A 25271-nucleotide genomic window follows, 5' to 3' on the forward strand; every position below is an offset into this window, starting at 1 on the left:
AGTGGAGCTGATAGGATTAAGAATCGCTTCATGGGATATTTGATATGTAACAGGGACATGATCAAAATCAAAATCAGCATGAGTAATCAGTCTGCTACAAAGATGACTAGAGTCTTAGTCGACACACAGCTTTCGTTTCGTGAACACGTATCATACGAATAGCCGAGTGAAGAGTTTTTATTTGCACATCGGACGTTTGTCCGATGAATTTCTCCAACCTTTTCCGAACGGAACAAGCTCATCCAACTAACAACATGGAACGCCGTCAAAACTGCGCTGTTATTGACTTCAGCATCATACCAGCAAAGCCAAAACCATCACGTGTACATGAATTTATCATCGGTAAAGTGCAACTAGACTGGGCGCAGGTGAAAGGCTTGCAGCTCAACAATGTCATGTCGTGTGTGTTCCTGAAGATGGACTCACCTGAATCAGTGGAGCAATTCGTAGAAAACAACAACATGAAAAACACCATGGAATACAAGGGAACAACATACGAAATTCCATTCTTCGTTGCTGATGGTGCAGTCGATGTGAAATTACACGTTTTGCCTTTCGACATGGGAAACCAAACCATTGTCGAACACATGAAAACGTATGGGGAGGTATTATCCATCAAAAATGATAGCTGGCAAACACTTTTCAAAGGCCTTCCAAATGGTGTGAGAATTCTCCGAATGCGCATTACAAAACCTCTGCCGTCGTATGTAGTAGTGGCTGGAGAAATTACTCTATGCACACACAAGAATCAAATTCCCACGTGTCGCCATTGCGGACGTCGCGTACACTACACCATGAAATGCTCAGAGTACGCCAAATCGCTAGTAGCAAGCACTCAAACACACTGCATGACCAACACAGCATCATCTGGACCTGTACAGCAAGCAAGAGAGCTGAGTGACCATGCACGGCCGATCTCTCCGGTGCCAAGTCGCTCTTCATCTGTTGCCCACGTTAACACCTCTGCCAGCACCTCTGCCATCACCACTGTCGTCGCCACTGCCGCCACCAAGTCTGTCACTACAATTACCGCTGACAACGAGGACGATCAACTCTTCGACGAAGTAGAAACAAGAAATGCGTCTACGTTTCCACCATCTCGTTCTTCATCCCCACACGTCGTCTCTAGACGTACAAATGATATCGAAATTGCATCCGAGATCAGCGATACCGAGATTGATGAGATCAATCCAACTCCGTCTTCTTCCCTAGCCGAGGTAGCGAAAAGGAAAATCAGCCCTATGACGAGGTCGCGAAATACCCCACAGGAAAACTTCAAACGTCCTGGGTCTCCGGGTACTAAAAACCATGACAACAAGCGTGCATCTAGATCCAGAAATCGGCATTAGGATGGATTTCGTAAGCTACAATGTAGGTACGATTAACATTAATAACATTACCAACCAAACGAAAATCGCTATGCTGCAGTTGTTTGTACGATCAACTGAACTCGACGTAATCTTCCTCCAAGAAGTGGAAAACTCTGACTTGGATCTACCAGGTTTCGATATTGTATTTAACATCGACGAACGAAAGCGTGGAACTGCAATTGCTGTTAAACATCCTCTGCATTATGAAAACATACACCGTAGTATCGATGCGCGTCTGATTTCAATTAAGGTAGGAGGTGTCACGTTTATTAACGTATACGCTCCCGCTGGTGCGCAAAATAAGTCATCCAGAGAATTTTTTCTCAACACGACAGTCGCTCACTATCTTCAACATTCATCCGAAACAATCGTGCTAGGTGGAGATTTCAATTCAGTTGTGAATGTAGCAGACTCAACTGGATCAAGCAACTACAGTCCAATGCTAAAGCGTCTTATGTCAGCATCCAAGCTCATTGATACGTGGTCGATACGCAACAAAAATCGTGTTGAATTTTCTTATGTTAGAACTGATTCTGCCTCAAGGCTGGATCGAATTCTAGTCAGAGATACAATGCAACCATGGGTTAGAAATGCATATTTCACAGCAAACGCCTTCAGTGACCACAAAGCTTATGTTATACGAATCACATTGCCAAGTATTGGACGTACTGTTGGCAGAGGAGTGTGGAGACTAATGCCGCAAATACTTGACGAGCCAGACACGATGACTGAACTTGAACGCAAATGGGTCTATTGGGTTCGATGTCGCCGACAATATCAAACATGGATGGACTGGTGGTTAACTTTCTGCAAACCGAAGCTGCAATCGTTCTTGAAGTGGCGAACATCGATCTTTTACAATGACTTTCGGGGCACTATGGAGATCTATAATGGATGTCTAAACAGAGCGTATGCCCAACTACTAGGAAATCCGGAGCAACAGGTTGTGATCAATCGCATAAAAGCACAAATGCTTCAACTGCAGCGGAATTTCTCGACAACCATAAGGAGGCACAACAGTACTTACATAGCTGGTGAACAAACAAGCGTGTTTCATCTTCAAGAAAGTTCTTCGCATCGTTCTAGGACATGCGTTAAGAAACTCTCTACGCAAGATGGACGTATTATGACAACATCGGAGGACATCGAAAGGGAAATAGTCAACTACTTTCAAAATCTCTACGGAAACAGTGAAACACAGAATGGTGGGAATTTCGTCCCTCACCGTTCGATTCCTCGTGACAACATCTCAAATAACACCATCATGAGAAGAATAGAAGAAGAAGATGTTCTAACTACCATCAAAGCCAGCTGCTCCAAGAAATCCCCTGGGTCAGATGGACTCCCCAAGGAGTTTTACCTTAAAACTTGGAGAATCATTTCGAGAGAAATAACGCTAGTGCTGAACGAGGCTTTGGAAGGTAACACTCCTAAAAAAATTCTCGATGGAATCATCGTGCTCGTTAAGAAAAAAGGTAATCGAAACAACATGTTGTCTGGGTTTCGTCCGATATCCTTGCTTAACTTCGATTTCAAGTTACTGTCCAAAATAATCAAACATCGTATGACTCCGTTGCTACCTCTTGTTCTTTCGTCACACCAAAAATGTGCGAATGGAAGCAGAAACATCTTCGAAGCAACCACGAGGATATTCGACAAAATCTGCGAGACTAAGCACCGCAAAGAAAATCGACTGCTGGTTTCCTTTGACTTGGACCATGCCTTCGACCGCGTCGATCATCAGTTTTTATGCAAGACGTTACATAACATGAACCTCAACCATAACCTGATAAACCTGTTGAGCAATATTTGGAGAAACTCCTTCTCTAAAATTATGGTGAACGGCCGATTATCTTCGGATATTCACATTCAACGTTCTGTGAGACAAGGCGATCCACTCTCAATCATATGTTTCGTTCTCTACATTCAACCACTTATTGACAAGATCGTCCAAACATTCCCGAGGGCCATTATTTGTGCGTATGCCGATGACATCTCGATGTTCATGGACAATAAGAGAATGCTGGAACGTGTAACAAACATATGCAATGATTTCGGTAATGTAGCAGGAGCCGTCTTTAATAGGCACAACACTGTTGGCCTAATGCTTGGAAATGTGAATTTGACTGAAAGGACAGAATGGCTGACAATCGAAAACTCCATCAAAATTCTTGGCATCTTCTATTCCGAAAATACACGTACTTCAAGGGACCAAAACTGGAACGCAATATTTGCCGGGATACAGCACAGAATTTGGGCCTGTAGTCCCAGGAATCTACCACTGGTACACAAAGTGATACTATTAAACACGTATGTGAACTCCAAGATCTGGTACGTCTCATCAAACGTGTATCTTCCAAAGAACTTTGAGGCACGAATCGTCACAGAAATTCGAAAATTTCTATGGATAGGTCATCCTGGAAACTTCAAAATCGCTTTCCAAAACTTATGTCTACCAAAATTAAGAGGCGGACTGAATTTGCAATCACCTGGAATAAAGTCGAAAGCGCTACTGATCAATAGAATTTTGCAGATGGCTAACGAATTACCGTTTGCTTCACAGTTTCTAGAAATGTCGTCAAATCCCCCGTGCCTATCCAGCATCCCTGCCGAATTTCAACATATAAGACTCGTCGTTCAAGAAACTGCTTACTTGCTCCAAAAGGTGTTGGACTGCATTTCGGGATATGGCTTGTATCAGTACTTTGTTTCGCTGTTACCGGATCCGACTGTAGTGATGCAAGCTCCAAGAAATTGGAAATCAGTGTTCCAAACAATTCATTCAAAAATTCTCACGGCGGAACAGAAGACAACGTGGTATCTTATCATTCATGAGAGAATCCGGCATAATGTTCTTCTGCATCACCAGAATCCTGACAACAGCCAATTTTGTGATCGATGTCCAACGGAAGAAGAAACAGTTATGCATCGCTTATTTAAGTGTAATGGTAGTAGACGTATTTGGATGTACCAAAAGCGCCTCTTCCATTCGTTAGAACCAAACCTTAGAAGAGCAGAACCAGAACGATTCATCTACCCAGACTTTCAGAGAATTTACCGAACTATGAAGAATAGAATTGTTAAATCATTGGGATCATTGTTGTTTTGTTACATCATCAATAATGCACAAGAAGATCAAAGTATTGAAGAATATCAAATTTATGTAGATAATCTGTAATTTCCAAACAAAATGACAATAAACAAGAAGATTTTATAAAAAAAAAACTAGAGTCGGTTAAGACCAAATCAATCGTAGATGGATTTCTAGAATAGGAAAAACATGTAGGGCTATCAGGGTATTGAATTGAGAAATATCCTGAAGAGCACTCATCAAATAAAATTCTGCCGTTGGAATTACTTTGAAAATTATTCCATGACCGATGTTTGGCATTAAAGTCACCTATGACAAAAAAAATGACTTATTGCGAGTCAATTTTCGCAAATCAGTTTGGAGCAAATAAACTTGCTGTCCAAAGCATTGAAAAGGCAAATAGGCAGCTGTGAAAGTATATTTACCAAGTTGTGTTTCAACTGAAACACCTAAAGTTTCAAAAACTTTAGTTTCAAATGACGAAGACAGTTGATGTTTTATACTCCTATGAATGATGATTGCAACTCCCCCACATGCCCCATCAAGTCGATCATTGAGTTTAGATTCAGGTTTTAAATACGTTTCGGTAATAACTGCTATATGCACGTTATTAACTGTAAGAACATTAAACAGCTCGTCCTCTTTACCATTCAGAGAACGAGCATTCCAATTTAAAATATTTAAATTATTATTTGGATCCATTAGAAAAACGTAATCCAATAACAATTTGATTAGTAAGTTTTACACCAACTTGGACTGCTTCAGTCATAGTGGAGGCTTTGAACATTGCATCAATCATTAGATTCAATTGTTCAGTTAGAAAATTAAAATCAGAGGCAGACATATCACTTGAAGTGGGTACATTATCTGATGATTTCCCATTAGAATTTTCGGTAGACGAAGAGGCGGAGTAGGAGTTACCTGTGGCGGTAGGGTTTTTCCATTTGATTTGAAACAAATAGAATGGGTACTCATAGTACGAATAGGGGAGGAGTTCAAATTACCTGCTACGATATCGGAAAAGGATTTTCCGTGGGTAGATACATTCGAAATTGAAATATTCGAACCGCTACCCGACGGATTAAAATTAGTTTGTGAATGGGCATGATTATGATCTTCCTGATGGGTATGATTCATGATCAAGCGATCGTTAACTGAAAAATGAGCATTGTTCGATACTCCAGGCAAATTCCGGAAACGACCGTTATCGTAACGGATATTATCTTTCATCTGCCTGGCACGAGCCTCAACGACTCTCTTGCGCGAAGGGCAAGACCAAAAATTTGACTTATGATTGCCCTTGCAATTGGCGCATAAGAACTTATCGGTATCTTCCTTCACTGGACAGACGTCCTTGGCATGAGAAGAACCTCCGCAAATCATGCTGTTGAAAACACTAGCGAGGGGCACCGACTTTTTAGCAAGGCAATAAGAACAACAACTAAGTTCAATTAGCCTATGCTGTAAAGCTGTAATTTATTAATCAGCAAGTTATAATTTATACATTAGATATTAATAAATACTCACAACTTCGGTGTGTTTTCCCAAAGGAACAAATTGGTTCCTTTGCGCCCGTGCTGCATCTTGTTTTCACATTCTTTATTTTGATATGTATATTTTGACAGCACAGGTGCAGACATAAAACACACGAAGAATGACAGACACAAACATGACAGTGTACAGGGGTTCACAAAACATTTCTCACGTAACCTGGTGGTACCTGGTTGTGACACACTGGCGACGAATGGAATACAGGTGGAAAACCGATGGGCTGATCTTGCGGAACGTTGCCCCTATGTCCACTCGATGGATTCGCGTTGACTGGAGACTCTAACAATAACTGAAATCTGCGAATCAAATATCTCTGCTCAATTGCTTGCTGCTGCTCCAAAAACTGGATTCGTAGGTCTGCCGGCAGTCTATTCACGAGATCAACTTCAAGTGGTACTTCTTGGTCGATTATTTGTTCTTCCGCAACTTCAATTACTGATGGCATATGGTTTTGCAGTCGAGGGGTACGTGGAAGAGGTGTTGGTGGGGAAACACTGTGCACACCCGAAGTTCGAGGGCGCGGGGTTGGAGTTCGAAGAGGGGGCACTGGCGCAACTCTTGTCGTGGATGGAATTTGCACTTGCGAGGGCACGGAAGGCAATCGAGGTGGTAGAGACGGTTGTGGCTCATCTGTAACTCCTGCTGGCGGGGTCGATGACAGTGGCAGTTGTGGAGCCGGATTTATAGCTTCGGAGCAATCCGGGCAGCTCCAAGAACGGTTGGCCACATCTCCGTTGACTTCGACGCAGTCGAAGTGAAACCATTGCCTGCATCGATCGCAGGCGACCATTTCGTTGTTGTCCGGAAGGTTGCAGAGCAGACATGTCTGCTGGATGCTGTCCTCCGACACCTGATTGCGCCGACGATTCCTCCTTGGCATCGTATCCGGTAAACGAAAATTTTAAAATGTTGCAAATACAACGCAGGAAACAAATTTTCCGTAATTTTAATCGTTTTATTGGCTTTTATTCTGGCAAATCGATTAAAATTTTCCTGGAGGGATAATTTTACTATTATTCTAAACATTAGAGGTTATAATTTGATTTACTCACGTTTGTAAGTTTTCTGCACTTCTACTGAAGTTCGTTTACGAATGAGGCCAATTCCTGAGCACGACGTTCTACTGGATGGACAATAATTAGCAATTACTTGTAATTTTAATTTGGGATAATTACCACAAAGACCGATTTGACCGACTGCGGACCGACGATGTTTCAGAAATGTGGGATCAGTTGTTTCCCGAGCTAACCTGTGGCATGTACATATTTCTGTTTAGTTTTTAAGTTCGACATCTGCATGTGATAATGAAATTTACCTACGTAACTGTAGCACTGTAGAAAATACTTAGGCACTAATCAATTTTAGGAATTATTACAATTTTAATGTATATAACAAATTCACTTGGTCGGCATGTGGCCTCTTCAATTCACTCCTTTTTATGTCTCACCTATTCTCCTACCGATTCTGCATGGCAGCTCTTCATCCGTCATCTCGCACTGCTGCCGAATTCGCTCCGTTGATTCAAGATCGTGGATAGAAGGTATGCGATCAATGAGTTGTGTGAGTAGGTGCTGCGTTACGCTTAGGGTGTACGCAACACATGCCTTTAGCATCGAAGCGGCAATTTTTTGTTCCATGACCCCACTTTTGGCACCGACGGCACTGAGTGGGGTTCTGGTAATTTCCTCCAGAGAAAATATAGAATTGATGGAGCTCTTCACGTATCGCTACAGATCCAAAATATCATTTAGTGCGGTCTGCCTGAACACCGATCAATTAAAGCTCATATTACTTTCTAGGCTCAAACGTGTTTTATTTATAGTCTAGAAAAGTATTGTTTCTGGCCATATTGGAGAAACGCAGATTTTTTGTAAATACTGCAAGCATGTAAAAAAAGTCAATTTAAGGACATTATAAAAGGAAGCCATGTAGACTACTGCATGAGTGTTTGTTAAACAACCAGTTCTTCCAAACAGTAATAATGTTTGTGAGGGAGAAAGCATATCATTAATACAATTGTAAAACCCAACAGTCGCTACTAAGAAAGACACTAATACTACAAAACAACACGATAGCAAGCAGTCGCCGTCGTGAATGTTTACATTTTGTAGGAGTGAAATTGGAAGTAAAAATGTTTAAGCACTTCCTCGCGATTTTAAGCTTTTAACGGTGAATTTAACTGTAGTAATGGAAAATTGATAAATCAACGATTCAAGTGATTACATTTTCATCGATGAATCTTATGTGATAGAGTGTAAATATGCCATATAAAAATATGTAACGTGAGAGGTGCGAAGAAGAATAAAAACAGAAATTGGAAGAAACATATTTTAGCAAGGTGCTAAAAACGCACGAATTCAGTGTTTCCAATAAAATTAAGTGAAGAACGGAGGTTCAGTAGGTACAACATATATGCACGAACCAGCAGTAGCAATTTTATGCCACAACCAGGTAGGTAAGGAGATTTTATTTTGCATAATATGTTTGCACTCGATCGCCCGATCCAGTTGCGTGGCAAAGGGGGTGAAAGTGAGAAGAGGTGCGGTAGGTGCCATATGAGGCGCCATATTTGGCTTTGCTTTATAATGTCCTTAATCCTAATTTAATTGTGCAATTTAAATCAAATTATATTTTAAATAAAAGTTAAAGTCCTATTTTGCTTGCTTGTTGAGTTAGACTATTGAAATGTTTGATAAACCTTACTATAAATTTTATGTAATTTTATGAAAACTGTGTTTTTTCTAGCTATGGCGACAAAGCGGTGAAGTGACAATAGGTATTTCTGCCTTATGCCGTGGTTTTAGAGCCTTGGCTTAAGCGCCATTAAGGTACCCCGGGGCAAGTGAGAATCCGGGGTAAGTGGAGCGTTTCGTCATAGCTCAACTAGGAAAAGTTTTTCGTGGGGGTATTCTTCTAGAAAGTTGAAGATACAATGACAAGGAATGTATTCAGTACTAAACATATTGTTATTTTATTACCTTGTGGTTCATGTAACAGTTGTCAGTTCAGCGCCATTTTCAACTTGTATGATAAATTGTGACACGTTTCACGTCTTGCATTGACTCGCAAAAAATAAATGTGTTTTAAATCGAATTTCCATCAGTATGCTATAATTTTAAGTATTATTACAAGCTGCTAACGATAATCCAGTATTTTGTTTTCATTTCATATGAAATTTTCGATGGTCTATCTTACCCCAAAATATATTTGTACCTGGGGTAAGTGGGACCTATCAAAACAAAAACTAAAATCAATACTTTTCGTTCACGTTTCATACATTTTCCTAGAGAGTAGCACTAAAACATTCAAACAAATGATTTTTGTCAAAAAAGATCAACCTGAAATTACGTAATTGCATAAGAGGGAGAAAAAAAGTGTTATTATTCTTTATTTTTTAATTTAATTTTTATTTTTGAAATACGACATCAAAGTTGCACAAACACACTGCTGAAATTTGAAATGCATCATGAGAAAGATAACTTTTCTTTTTTATTTAAACTTTATTTGTTATTTCTACCAAATTAAGTAGTAATGGAAAACAATTCCACCCCATAAGGTGGTTTTCTGCTATGCATATAAATAATAACAAAACATATTTATAATTTCGTCAATTATTGATTGTTTATGTGCTATATTTCAATTAACAACTTATAAAGAAAACATTCCTCTTCCCATTATGAAACAATGCAATGTATTGAAAACACAGGAGCAAGAATAGGCATTCATACATGGTCAAAAATCAAATTTGAGATTGAGCAAGTAGCAAAAAAGATACTGTCTCGTAAAAAGTGCCGCTTAAAAATACGTACCCACGTGTAATTCATACAAACATTTGTCATGAAACTAGAATTGTCACGTTCACAGCGAGCATTTTGAAAATAATCAAATGGAATTATTTCACCAAATGGAATTATCTCACCTCTCAACGTATTCTTTCTCCAATCGTAAGTCCAAGCACTTCTCCATGATTAAAATAGGACACCTGCTTGAAGTCTTGTTAATCAGGATTATCTGCTTTCAAATCCAGCGATTTTTTTTCGGGTCAGCTCAGCTTATCCCACTTTATTCAATTTCTCTAGCATATTACTTTCACTGATGAAACATTGCACAAAATTCAGGTGTTTTCAAAAATTGTACAAATTTGAAATATGCATGATAAGCCAGAACTCTAACGTAACGAAATTCTACTTTTTGTACGCTACAAAATAACAGCCACATTTTTTGAACGTCCGTCTACGCTCACAGGTTGCTGTGATTTCTGAAGTGACAAAAATCTGCTTTTGAGAAAAACGCGTTTAAAGTTTTTTTTCAGTATTTCATTTCATACAATTGGTATGGGTACTAAAAAATAAGCCAATCTTTTACGAATTATTTTATTTCTTCTGTTGAACGGAAAAACCACCTAAAATACCATTGAAAAGCTTAGAAACAGAATTTTTCAGTTTACTTTAGAGCAGGGGTTTTCAGCCTTTTTATCTCGCAAAGCACTTTTTGAAATAAAATTGTTGCGCGACGCACCTGCTCTACATGACCAATCAATTTGAAATCCGTAGTTTTACACGCTTAAATCGACCATATGATAACTACGAAAACAGAGAAGTAAGATTTTTGTTGGTCAATCTTTCATTATTTTGATGTTCATTGAAAATTTAATTTCTAACTAGTTGTACCGGAAAACGTTGTACTTCCACGAAGAAATTGTCCTCAAAGAGGCTCTCGTGGAACCTGTGTCAGGTGCTCTGGAGTGGCCACATCTATTGAAATTTAGTTTTTTCTTCCTTTATTGATATGTTCTCCCGAATTCATGAAGATTGAGACGTCGCACGGTATGTTTTGGACATGATTCGGAAATGTCCCCAAACTGGTCCTGGCGGAACCGGCTACGATGTTCCGGAACAGTCCACTTATTCAAATTATGTTGAAATGATGATAATCGACCATTATCTCACGTTCTGCATAAAAACTTAGGGTTGTAGCTGAAATAAATAAAAAATAATTACATTTCCCGAATTTGGCACCCTCGTGAACCCAGTACAACTGAAACCTTTTTAAAGTAAACTGACGGTAGTTTCAAAAAAATCGAATGGGAAATGACGAAATGGCAGCTGTTTGAAAATGCCTTGTCGGAGGCCGGTAACGTAAAGGTTAAATGAGGACTTTTCGTCACACATGTGCAATAGGTACTATTACTCTTGTGGGAAGTAGCTACTTCTGGGATTCTCATAATTTATTGCTTAGGTCTTGCAATATTGATGGTTTGGTATTGAAACAGATTAAGTAAATTCACATGTAATTTATTATAATATTCGTATTTTCCAACCTATACATTAATTTGAGCATATCATAGAGAAATCAACATGCGTAAAATCCAAGCTTAAATATATATATTCAACAATACATCGATTTGCATACAATATGTTGCATTCATATGAGCATACTAAATTACATTATTCCTTACATCATAGTCACAGGTTCCCTTTTAAAAAAAATTAGTCTCAATCATATCTAGATCATCTTTTGGAGATTCCCAATTTAAATTCACGTGGTTTCCATGAGTGGTGCCAATGCCCTAACGATGCAGCGTTAGCGTACGTCTAACACAAACTGTATAAACTAACGATTTCAAGTGTCTGTTTCCGTTTGCCATTCCAGTGTTATTGTAGTTGATTTTACAGATTACGAACGATTGTCTGCTCTCCTGACATCGAATACAAGCGCGATGCACTTGCTCAAATGATTTATTTCGCACCGACTACAGATACCGTTCATACGGTTTCTCCATTCGTGGTTGGAGGATGATTGCTGGTGATGTTCTTCTTTGGATAATCCTGGGCCCATACCGTTGGCAGTCCAATTTCGGCACCGCATGCACTATAACCTGCCGTTCCACAAGGGGACCATCGTGGCATCTTGGAGATCCGATCGTATACGTATGGCCCAGGGCTTCTGGTTGTTCTTGTCTGGAATGGTAAAATGTGACAAGTGATGGGGATTATTACAAATTACAGTGATCCGAATCACATTTTTATTTTTGTTTTCGTTGATTTTAGTATTAGTAGTATAATTCTTTAAAGAAATTGTTTGTAATTAAATTCCGCATTTTCTTAAAAAAACTTGGATATTAAGGTTCTTATTCGGGTTCCAGTTTAGATTTGGATGTTTTTTTTTACGAATAGGGGAAGATCCCCCAGTGCCGGACAGCACCCAATACCGTACAAAGTCGAAACATTGAGAAATCATAGTCCAATCAAAATGGTGTATTAGTAGAAAAGAAAGCTATTATGTAGACTAATATTTGCGTAGAATAACACAACCTTGAAATATGCATGCCTTTTTAAAAAAGTGCAAAAGTTTGAAAATCTTTAAAAAATTGACGTAATTTCTTAATTTTGAGCCTATTTAGTAATTATTTTGAACATAAAAAATACTTTGGATCCCGCAAGCATGATCGAACGTAATCCTAATTCGATGGTATGAATGTATTTTGTACCATAATCGAAGTAAATATGGACAAATTACAATTTTGGTTAAGCACCTCCTGTCCCTCAGTTTCGGACAGCTTGATTTGTTGTAATTATTGCATCAGTGTCTCAAAATACTTTCATTTTTCATGGGTTTCGTCGATCATGGTATCGAACATGCAATAAAACTAAGAAGAATGAACATTCAGAACAACATCGTAAAATGTGCTATTTCTCATCATATATGAAAGAGGTTTTTGATAGGCATCTTGCAAACTAAGAAAAACTCAAATTGTTCTTGTAAATGTTGCAAATGCATTGAATTGGTAATTATGTACTATTCCTAAAGTGTACACATTCAATGATGTTTAAATTTACAGAATTGGAGGCATTTCCAGATCGTGTCCGGTACTAAAATACATCATCAAAACGCAATGTAAAAATTCATATTTATATTTTCAAATTTATTTTTGTACACTATAAAACTGATAATTTTTATCACAAATGGGTAACACGAGCCCATTAAATCAATATTTTTTTGAATTATGAATTTAGTGGCTTAAGTGTCCTGTACTGGGGGATCTCCCCCTATATATAATTGCGTTTTCTAGCAAACTTTAAAAAAATGTTAGTGTTCACAACTTTGACGAAGAAACTATTGGTCTAATTTTTAAATCCGCGGCTACAAAGCAATGTAGCCATGCTGAAGGTTTCTGAGTTCGATTCGCAATCGGTCCAGGATCTTTTCGTAATGGAAATTTCCTTGCCCTCCCTGGGCATAGAGTATCATTGTACCTGCCACACGATATACGAATGCGAAAAATGATAACTTTGGCAAAGAAAGCTCTCAGTTAATAACTGTGGAAGTGCTCATAAGAACATTAAGCTGATGAGCTGGATTTGTTGTTCATATATATTCTAATAATCCTCCAAAAAGTGAAAATTAAGACCTTTTTCCCGCAAAATTGTCTATTTGGAACATTGTGCACTCCGGATAAGTACCTGATTATGTGCCACGAGTTGGTAATCCTTCGTCAGATAATCTTTAGCGACTCCGTGGGCCAGAAGGTGTTCAAGGGCGGAGAACTGTTTGTCATTCGGCTCGTACCGAATGTAGTCTCCCATGAAGCATACCGACAAGGTGTGATTGGCGTAGGCATTCGCTATATCCCAGCCTCGACCAACGTAGATGAATCCATCACCGCCGAGCTACGGGAACAGAATTTCAATTGAATAAGTGTCCATGATTGGAGCTCGTTATGCAAATCTTACGTAGAAGTTGTTGGGGATGTCTGGTAGATTTAGCTCGGCTACGGCCGCGTCTTGGATAGTTCGCATTTTGATCGAGCATCTGTACATATCTATACAGGGCGTTGACTGGACGCCGATATGGGTAATTAAGACATAAGGTGTAGGATGTTGTAATGGGTACGGTCCGCGGGTATCGCTTTGGGCACCCCAGTTTTGACGATCGATGACTAGATGGCCGTTACCAAGGTTGGGAACTGTAAGTCAATCTGATGTTATTATGTCGTAACAAATTCTTAGCTCTTGTTAATAATCTACAGTAATAATACTCACTAGTTCCCGATACGTAATTATTACCGAAGAGGATCTCCGGTTGACTAGGACTAGAGTTGCTTTGAGTCTGGTTTATGATGAAATATAATGCTGCAGAGAATGCGATTATAGTAAAAAGGATGAGCGCTCCATAGAGGAAATATCGTTCCTGTCTTAGCGCTGATGATTGCTCCGGTGATGGAAGTCCTCGGCTTTGGTTGTTTCTGCCGGCTGTAATGTACCAGAGGTTATGAGGATTAGTATTCATAAGACAAAGTCACGTACGGTGGCTAGATTTAATCCGTTCTCGTGCAAATATGGGGCTATGTGTTTCTTTCAGTGGTTTTAAGCACATTGCACATTGAACCAGGAAATATAAGAATCTTGGTATGAAAGTTTCAATAAGAATCCAGTTTTGATATTTTTTGAGGTGATCATTGAGAATACAGTTAATCCTCCATGAGTCGACCTGTTGTTCATGAACAGCTTTGGAGTGGCCAATAGAGTGGTTCAAAAAATCGTTTTTGTTCCACACCGCTCATTTGATACAAGAAGTAGTGTTTGATGCAGGATCAAACGTGTTGCGCGTCGCTCGCGTAGCATGATATAATAGTGCCGCGTATCGCAAATCGGGTTGCTAGTGTTTGACACTTGTTCGGTGAACAATACGTTAATCGAAAAATATCGCGAATCTGGTTGGGCGCATCACCAACCAAAGGTGACTCCCAGATCTTTACCTTATTCCACTAACTGAATATCCTTTCGATGACAAATATGAAGATGCAGAAGATTCTTCGGTCTCTAATACACGGGTAGAAATCAGAATCCAAAAACAAGATTATGACTCATGATATCATGATTCCAGCGTGTTTTCGTCTTATGAAAATACACCATGATTTGGACTCATGATATCATGAGTCAGATTGCCGTAACGCAACACACGCGTTAGGTTTTTGTAGCTGATTGCTCGGAATCATGATTCAAATGCCAAAAATGCTGAGTCGCGCATCCGTTTATGATCGACAAAATAAAAAAAAAAGTTATAAATAGCATACATTGAGATTCGAGCCAAGAACCATCCGATTGTAAGCCACGTACTCTACCACTCAACCACTTCGTCATCTTGAATTCAGAGTGATCGATACGAATGTGATGAAGCAAAGTGCGCCGCTTAGTGTTTTCACACTGGATGTTACGCTTATGAGGAATCATGATTATGACTCCAGGAACCATGATTTGTGATCCTGATATCATGACCTAACCAATTTATGAATTTCATGATTTGTAAATCATGGTGTGGGGATCAGATTTTTATCCGTGTAACAATGGTTGTCTAACTAACATTTCTTCCCTTCCCCGATGACTGTAAGAACGTGGCCGGCGCCGTTATTGACTTTTCAATTTTGAGCTCTCGATTGCAGGTTGGTTAGTTGCGCCACCGTATTTATTAAGAAGAATTAAATGCCAAGATAATTTATAGTTCGTCACAGAAAAAATGAAAAGAATGGGTTGAGAAACGGCGGAGATATAGCTCTCTGAAGTTGATCATTTTGTATAGGAAAACGGCTTTGGTGCATTTTATTTGACCAATAATGTATATACAATTCGTCTAATAAACTATTTCACGATATTGAAAAATATTAGAAACAAATTTTTAGCTCCGGTTGTACATAATGGAGAAAAACATAAATCCTCACAAATGTTTTTCTTAAAACAAAAGTTTTGATTTTCGAGAAATTTGTTGTGAAATATCCTTCTCTATAAAAAATGAAACGATTTAAATTATTTTGATCCACTGTAAGTATTAGCGTAGCCGGTAGTCTATTCTAAAAATATTAGGAATTTATCAGGATTGAAGTATAGCAAAAATCCTACCATCTCAGTCTAGAAATATATACTGTAGAAAACAACCTTCCAGTGAGGAGGGCCTGGTTGCACTGCCAAAAGTTGGTTGAACATCTTATCGTGTTGCGAGTTATTCTTTGAAAAGTGCTTGTTTTCTGTCAATTTTAAAACAAAAAGTGTATCCGGGTTGTGAAATGGAATGTGAGCTAGTGGAATATTGTGAACTCTTTTGGTAAAAGTGATGAAAAAAGTTATATTGAGGGTTTCAAAGTTGATCAGAGTTTGTGTCCAGCCATGTATTTTTTCTCTCTATGACAGACCGCATTGAGCAAGTAGGTGAGAGAGTTGCGGTGGTGTGTGTGTGGCTGTGCAGTTGGTGTTATCATGCAGGCTTCTCTGGCTGTACGCGTGCGCAAGTGTTTGCTGCGACGTGTATTGGAGCTCAACAGCAGCAGAGAAGAAAACTTTTTTTTTTTTTTTTTTTTAAGGCACTCCGTGCTCGTGGCCACTACTGTGCCGGAATCAGTTTTATCTGTATCTTCCTTACCGATACAGTTCTATTTTTAACTAATCTATATTTACATCTGCTTTCACTCTCTTCTGCTCTTTTGCTCTCACACCGAGCAGGTAGGAGAGTGCTCTGCTGTTGGTCCAATCGATTTCCATAAGCCATAGTCAATTGCTCTCGCGGTGGTTCGTTTTGCCGTGTTCCTGAGTCGTTTGAGGCTAGCTGCCTGCGAAGTGGGTCAGTTTGTCTCAGTCACCGTCTGAAACTGACGGAGGATGGATGTGCTCCCCTCCTAAGCACGGTCCTCCGTGCGGCGTCTTCTGGTGGCTAGACGGGTTATTTTTTGGAGGGGCTGGGAATTGAATCCATGACCTTCCGCTTATGAAGCGAAAGCGTAACCTCAAGGCTACGGACCCCCCTAAGAGAAGAAAACTGCCCTTCTACGCCTACTTGTACCGTGAACACCGTGCGCATCAAACGTGATTCTCGTGCGTGGGCAAGTGCAAGTGTAAGTGAATCTAAGCGGTATTGAAAAAAAAATTGTCATGATTTTTAGTGCAGTGGAAATTTAGGCGGTGGGTATGCAGCAGTTGGGTCGTGGGAAAAGTGTCGATTTCTTTAAAAGTTACGAAAAGTGATATTTTGATATGGACAAAAAACAATGGAATAATCGGGTGTGCACAGCTTGGTGTTGGTGTGCGTTTCGAAGTTGCACTGGAATGTCGAGGCGAGTGAGACGGCTTGGTATTTGGATTGGCAAAGATTGAATTTATCGATGGTAGAAATCGTGTGTTTGGCGGTTTTCATGAACCATAACCGCATCAAACTGAATATAACAAAAGAAGAAAAATTATAGAAGTTTTGAGAGATGGAACGTTTGTAGTGTGCGTGTATTTGGGGAGAACGAGAGAAAACGTAAGGAAGCGAGAACTGAGAGTGAGTACCCAGATTGAGAATGTGTTTTTTTTATTAACTCTTTATTTAAGGCTCATGCGCCATTAGGCATTACGGAGCCGAATAGGGGGGAATGTGTTTGGGGAAAGTGTATATAGAATGAAAAGCGAAAAAAAGAGCTGCATACAACGATGTTGTGTTAGGGTGGAACTAAGATAAAATATAATAATCGTTTCGAATGATCGGTGACTTGAGTGGGATCAGCAACGGAAGGTTTATGGTAAATGTGAAGTGAAGAAAGATTAAATAGAGGTGCTTTGCGAAGACTCAAGCAGTCCGATTCATTTTCGCGCGCTCGGAGTGTATTTTCGCTGGCTTCGTTCGTTTGCCCAGTGCTTTGCGTAGGCAGTCCGATTCATTTTCGCTCGCTCGGAGTGTGTTTTCGATGGCTTCGTTCGATTGGGTAGTGCTTTGCGAGGGCAAGAGTAGAGCGCGTGGTCTTTTGATTTGGTTGCGTGTTCCGATGGAACGCGCGACGGAATCAAAACAAATGCGAGTGCGGAAAAAAAATCGACAATAGTGCGTGGTCTTTTGATTCGGTTGCATGTTCTGGTGGGACGCGCAACGGAGCCAAGACCAATCGTGTTCGGTTCGTGTTGATCAAAAGCGAAAAGCTTCGTGTTCAGCCGAGGATAAAGTACTGGTGAGATCGTTTCATGCTTATGATAATTCATTTTTATCGTTGATATAAGTAGCTTTTATTTTATTTTCAAACAAGCTATGAATGGTTCGTCACTACAAGTGTCGACTTTTTCGCGTTTCATTTAAACTTAATATACCATTATGTTTTCGTCATTGGTCAAAATAACCTTTGAATAGTTCGACATTATGAATGTCGACGTAAGATATTATTTTTTGTTGCAACGTAACTTTTTTTTTTGATTTTATTTTAATTTTCAAACATACTTTGAATGGTTCGTCATTACATGTGTCGACAATACCCTTATTTCTGTTACAAACACTTTTAAAATACACAATCCTTTCTGTCTTCGTCATTACTAAAAATAACCTTTGAATAGTTCGATATTATGAATGTCGACTTTTTTATAATTTCTTTCAATATATTTGCTACTGCGATACAAAAATGCAACACTAGTTTTCATCTATTTTTTTTTATTTTCCCTCCTAATCCATGGATCGCATCACCGACCAAAGGTGACTCCCAGATCTTTTTCCTCCCTCACTAACCACACCTGTCCCGTAATGATTGTGGAGATGCAGAGGTATTCTCGGTCTTTAGAAGCAACGATCATTACACAATAACGTTCCTTACCCTTCCCAACTGACTGTAAGGACTTGGCCGGCGCCGTTATTGATCAATAATATGAGAGCTGCTAAAATTGCGCTTCGAGAATATGCGGAAAATCCCATCCCTTATTCATTTGGATCGAAGTGCAATTCTTACCGGTTCGGATCAATCACGGAGTAGCAACCATTGACATGTACAGTCAGTTTATGCTATGCTATGCTATGCTGTAGACAACAACCTTCCAGTGAATGAATTCTCATTCAGATTTTTTTTACCGTCAGATATACATTGCCTTCTATCGTCGTGATAATTACCACGAATTAAATTTACCTATTTCAAACATGAATGGCCCTCAGAAATATTGATATTAACAGAATTGTTGACTGACCCATGATCAAATCGATTGTATGTATGTATTTCCGTGTTGCCAAAATCGAAAAACTTTGCCGAACAAATAAGCTTTATCAATACATAGAAAATTGAAGAAATATTGTTACTAGCGTTACCTAGCAGATGAATTATCATTCATTCAAGATCTCGATATATAACAGATTAAAAAAAGAACCTAGCGGATGAACTGGTGGTGTAACTAATAAACTAATGGGGTACAATTTCAACTTTTATTGCCTAAACTTTACAGTGCTGTGTGGGTGAGTGTGGTGTGTTATACTTGCACTATTCTTGTATACCGGCCGGTTTCTGCTGGAAAACTTGGAGCATATCAGCTCTGGAGTCGAAGGATAGCGTGTTGACTCTTCAGGGTACTCTAGGTCGCTGGACCTGTTCTGAGGGGGGGATGGGTTGGATCCCAGGCACGTTTGGATCGCTTCCGTGGTTCGTCACTGGCTTCCACGCCGAAAAGGTGTGAAGGTGAAACTTCTCCTTAAACTTCTTCAAACTTTTTTCCTTTAATAAACTTTAATCTTGTTTAACGACTGCTTTCGCTGAGGTCTTCTTCAAAAGTAGAGCGAGTCATTTCCTTAGCGCCTACTGCTCCCTCTATCGTTCAATAGATCTGACCTGAGAGAGACTCGCGAAGAGGAAAAATATCAACGTCATATGCAGCCCAGATTCCGCTGTCACGAAACGTCAAATGCAGCCCGCCGTTTTTACGGCTGCAAAAGTGAAAAGTATTGTATTCACAATAAACTGTTATTAAAATACTCAGTTGGGGGAGCAGTTTTTTTTTCCGAAGTTGCTGATAAATCTAAACACAAGAATAGTTATTTCTAAGATCTGCAACGTATGCAGTAGACCTGTTCATATTTTAAAAAATGCCTGGAAATCTACCGGTCAAGCAGTATTCGGAATTCTCATGCCAACAACAATTTTCAGCTCATTTGATAACGATTTCAGTATGCTTCAAGTTGAAAATGTGTTTTTGGGCTTATTTCAGAGTTTGAAAAATCATAACTAGCATGTGGAAAATCAAAACCACTTGCTATTACCACTATTTGAAAGTCAATTTTTCTTTCCGGGTGATGATTGTTTTGATCGCATTTCACTGATCATTTAGAACGATTTGTAAACAATCATCATCATCGACTGAGAAAAGGCAGTGCTAACGTGTTCATTTTTTGTATTCCTTGAAGCTCACGGTGGTGCTCTTGGCTCACCCACAGTGGATTTACAAATGCGCTTTATAATTACTGATTTGAAGCACAACTAAATATACTCTAAATTGAATGAAATTATGGCCAGAAGTTCATTTCGCAATGAAAAATCAAAGTATTGGTTGACTGGGGAGTTTCCAGACATTTTTCGAAAATATGAATAGGTCTAGTATGCAGGCATGAAATTTCACTCAAAAGGCTATTTATGATTCAGTGTGATGCAAACGCAATCATTTTTTGCTGAGATGTTCATGTGAAAGCTTGAACGGCTTGCGCATGATTGGTATAAATACAAAGTCGAATAAGAAAAAACTTAGCAATCACAGAAAAAGAAGGTCGTCTTCGCGAGTCTCGTCTCAGGGTCTGACTAACTCTCCTCTTTTCCCCTTATTTTCTCTCTCTTCCACTGAACTCTAACTGTCCTATTTTTTCCAGCAGATTTTCGTGTAGTGTACTGTGGTAATGTAGTGTACTAAATATAGGGGTATGTGTAAGGCATTATGTTTAATTTAAATTTGAAAACGGATGACATGCAAATAATAATAATAGGAAGAACAAAAACTTACAAACTAACAGTCTTATTGTTACAAGCGGTAACAATATCCATTGAATGGATTATGTGGCCATTTTTGCGACCCCAAAACAAGCCGGAATATCTCCGGAACCACTTAGACCATATTCCCCAGTTTCCAGGACCATAAACTAGAAGAGTTTTTCGGGAAGTTCTGAAAATTTCAACAAAATCAATCCAGAAACAAACAATTTATGCACATTTTAGTGTGTTTTTTGCATGTGAAAAGCAGAATTGCTTGCTGTCACTATCAACGCATGAAATTAGCTGATTTGTACAGGCCGACGGCGATACAATTCGGATCATTCCTTCTGACATCAAAATCCTGCTGTCCACTCCATAACCAGCATTGATGGCGATAGACTATGGATATCACTGTTGGGTTAAATTTAGCCTTAAATTAAGCAAATAAAATGGCAATTTATCAGTACGATATTCTTAATAGTGCTGCAGATGGATTGGAACTGTATGTTGGTCACTGAAAAACATTAATAGTGTGGATAATTACCACGTTGTCACTCATCCTGCAGTGATTATGATCTAGAGTGCGATGTTGCATCAGTGCTGTTGGTTGTCAGATCAAAGTGATATTGATAGTTTGTAATTGATATTGATAGTTTTCGTACATCAGCCATTAGCTGATATGAAAGATAGGGTAAGTGATCTAATGGTTGTGGGTGTTCCTATAGTTGCGGTACTGACTTGAATGCTGGTTTCATTGAATTTGAAACAGATCCGGTGCTGCAAAAGCACTGTTAATCGTTATGTTGGCTTGTTGATACCTGAAACAGTTGAAAATATAATTGAAATTCCTTCGAAGTTGATGAAATACCAGTAAAAGTGCTTACCCTTTTCATCGCTTGTACCAATAGTTGCGGCAAAGTGTTCCTATAATGGAGGATCCCATAAGATAACAACGGATACCGCAACTAAAGGAACACAAATTAAAAATTTACCTCAACTAAAGGAACGGAGTACCAATAGTGGAGGTATTATTTTTTACTGTCATCCCGATGGTTACTGCGATGGAATCAATTTTCTCATTAAGTGAACGGTCGTTACTTCCCGTTACAAGAATAATATGTACATTCATTGCGCTACTTAAATTTTGAGGGGTTAAATGAAGTTGAACCGTGCTTAGTACCTCCACTATTGGAACATTTACCCTATTGCGCAACTCTGGTGAAAAGTATGTTGGCTGGATGAAGGTTAAACAAACAGTATCTCAGATATTTTCTACAATCGAACTTAAAATATGTACCTTGAGGGTCCAAAATGTATTGGGGTGTCCAAAATAATGAAAAACAGTGTTTCGTAATTGAATTATTTTCGACCCATGTGTAGCCATGTGAGCATTTTTTCTATCATAGAGGAAGTTTTTCTCTACATGTTCATTGACTGGGAACTCAAGAAAAAATCCTTTAACGGAAAGATCCTCGAATGGTAGGATTTGAATCCACGACCCTCAGCTAGAGGGTCTTATTTCCCGGACTTGAAAAAATCCCGGGATACGGGATTTTATTTTAAAAAATCCCGGGACTTCCCGGGATCCCGGGACTAAAATCAAATGCTTTCAAAACGGCTATAGAACAATCAGAGCGGGTTTTGGAACAATGTTTAGTTCTATAGAGTAGTTTCATAAAAAACCGAACCTGTTTTTAAAGGTGAAGTTGACTTCTTTGAGGAAAAAAACAATGCAATCTTAGATTTCATTCATCAAAATTTCACCTGTCTGCAATCGAAGTTAATGATCATTTGTTTAAGTTAATATGAATCTAAAATTAATCGTGATGCACAAGGTGGTAATACCAATCACTCTCAAATTTTACCAAGAAATGTATAAAAATCTACTCTTATGATCATGCAATTTATTTAGATTGTTGTGTCATATGAAATCTTCATGCTTTTGAATAAGTCCTGCTCAACCTTTTTTGCTTTTTTTTTCGACATAAATTGTTGGTGCGTTCGCAAGAATAAATCGATATGAGCAAAATAGAGCAAATGAAAGCTTGGTAGACTATATATCTCTAATACACAGATATACTAACAAGTTTTCTTTTGAGACTAAGTTTGTTCATATTGGTTTACCTTGCGAACGCACCAACAATTTATGTTGAAAAAGAACCAAAAAGGTTGAGCAGCTCTGTTTAAATGATTGGCATAACAGCCATTTTAGGCGTTTTAGAGTCACGTTAGACCAGGGTAAGTATAAGGTACACCGGGAAAATTGAAACTGTTACGGGAAGATAAAAAAATCCACCATCAAATCAATTGTTGACAAATGGAACACACCGTAGAGAAACCTGTTATAGTTTATTGAATATTACGTAGCAAACATACAGTTGAATATTACGTAACAAAAACACAAGTTTAAGCATAAGTGGTCTTAAATGTCAGAAAAACTCTTAGAGAGTAAGCTGAATGCAATAACTAAAATACATTCTTGCATGAATAGTTACAAAAAAAAACATGTTGCTTGTTATGTGCCGTTATATGTAAAAATACAACAGAATTTTCTAGCTTAACATGAAATTTCGGGAAATCCCGGGATTTTCGAAAATATCCCGGGATTTGGGATTGTTTAGATCCCGGGATTTTCCGGGATTTTTGTCCCGGGATTCCCGGGATATGCCGTTACGGCTGTCTGGGCTTCCGAAAAAAAAATCATTTCTTTGAAGAATCCAAAATTCATCTACCATTACCCTATTTCATTCCTCCTCGGTAGTAATGAAGTAGAACTACATGCACTAAACGAAGGACACGGGTAATTCACAAAAGATCACGCAGTCGTCCATTCCCAACAGAAAAAGACAACAAATCGTTTGTCGAGCAAGTAGATATTCTACGCCATGAGAAATCGAAAAAAATTGCAACCCAAGAAGATTCTCAACCGGTGAGATTCACACAAAGGTATATAAACATGGCTTGCTGAATAGCTGCGTTTTTACCGCTATGGCTACTTGGGCCCTAAGAAAACTCACATCGTGATCCCAAACTTGCACAAAAAAGGAAGAAAAAAATACTGACGAGAACATTGGTAACCCAGAGACGGACCAAGGTCTGAGTCTTGACGCGATTTGCGGGGTTTGCAACTATTAACAATTCATTATATTATTCTCTTGGAGATTTCTATAGCGACAAACTTGGCGTCTCGTAACGTCACAAAAATTAACAAATTCATTAGCCTATCAGTTATTGGCTCACACTTATGAATCCTACAAATTAGCGTTGTAGCAATTTAATTATTTTTGTTCGTAATTTGGTCGAACGGGTCGTTTGGTTGAATGCCGATGGCATCCGGCCAAATGGTGTTGATCCAAACATCATTCGGCCAAACGGCATTCGGCCAAATGGCCGAATACCGAATAAAATAATCCATTGCGATTGTTACAAAGATTTACAGATTTTATGACCAATGCGTACTTTGTGCTGTCCAGTATTGTATGATTCGAAATTAATATAGAAAATGTATGGTTTCAACACAAATTTTGTATAAGAACATTATATTTTTTGTATATATAATGATATTATACAATGCATGTTAGGTTTTCGTGCAAAATTATTTAGAACCTTTCAGCTGCTAGTTGGGTATATATCTGTCTAAGATATGAAGTGTGATGACACTATCAATCGCATTTTGAACTACTCACTAACGTGTCAAATTTTGTAAATCAATTCATGTATCTTTACATTTCATTATGCCTCACTACAGTTTCAAAAACAATACCAACTTCAATATACGTAGCAGCTAATGAAACGTGTAAACATAGGCTAAAAATACTACTGTAGCTACAATTTCAAACACCGCTCTACAAATGGAATTTTCTCCAAAGAAATTTATCGCTCTTTTTGGAGATTGATTCAAAGATGCATTGGCTGCTAGGTTACAGGAAATTCAAGCAGCTTCGGCAATGAGACCTACATCTAGCTATGTAACTGGCTTCCGATGACACTGCACATGATGAATTCTTGCCGCTTGTGGAGGATGACGACTTTGATACTCGACGGTAGTATTTACGTTTCCGCTGCTGATTGAGATGATTGCGTTCCTTGTTATGAATTTTCAGAAGCAGTTTCATGATTCACTGGAAGCTCCACGAGTATCACTTCTCAATTAGGGATCACTTGTTTTTAAACTAAACACTCTTCACTGAGCCGGCTATGTTACCATTGCTTCAACGGTGAGCCGCGACTTTCACTTCACTGATGGATTTAGGGATTATAAAATGTAGCAGATAGCGGAGTTTGCCATTTAAATTGAATTAGCTATTCCCTATTCGGCGATGGCACTTCAAACAACGGTCAGTTAGTTCGTAGAGTATGTCACGCTACACTTGACTTGATGGCAATTCATTCACGTGTTCGTCAGCTGTTTGGTGTGCTTCTTCAGTTATGAGTAGGCCTGTGATAACTTTTCGGTCACAGTTTGGGACCATTCTGATCGACGGTCGACTAACGAGTGACGCCTCGCCGACTGTTTGTTTAGTTAATCCAGCAC

The 25271-nt window shown here is 38.9% G+C and overlaps 2 protein-coding genes across 2 annotated transcripts in view; both read right to left on the bottom strand.

The window, feature by feature from the left end:
- LOC5576901 (peptidoglycan-recognition protein LC) overlaps positions 1 to 25271 on the bottom strand; it is an 85351-nt gene that overhangs the window by 45355 nt on the left and 14725 nt on the right. The window lies entirely within an intron of this gene.
- Positions 11291 to 25252, bottom strand: LOC5576181 (peptidoglycan-recognition protein LA). Its single transcript, XM_001655932.3, has 5 exons — positions 24696 to 25252; positions 14055 to 14264; positions 13746 to 13978; positions 13476 to 13682; positions 11291 to 11972 (listed from the first exon to the last, which is right to left on the bottom strand). Exons 1-5 carry the CDS (start codon positions 24850 to 24852, stop codon positions 11778 to 11780), a joined length of 1002 nt encoding a protein of 333 aa, XP_001655982.2. The 5' UTR covers positions 24853 to 25252; the 3' UTR covers positions 11291 to 11777.

The sequence above is a fragment of the Aedes aegypti genome, chromosome 2 (assembly GCF_002204515.2).
Source record: "Aedes aegypti strain LVP_AGWG chromosome 2, AaegL5.0 Primary Assembly, whole genome shotgun sequence".
Taxonomy (NCBI): Eukaryota; Metazoa; Arthropoda; class Insecta; order Diptera; family Culicidae; genus Aedes; species Aedes aegypti.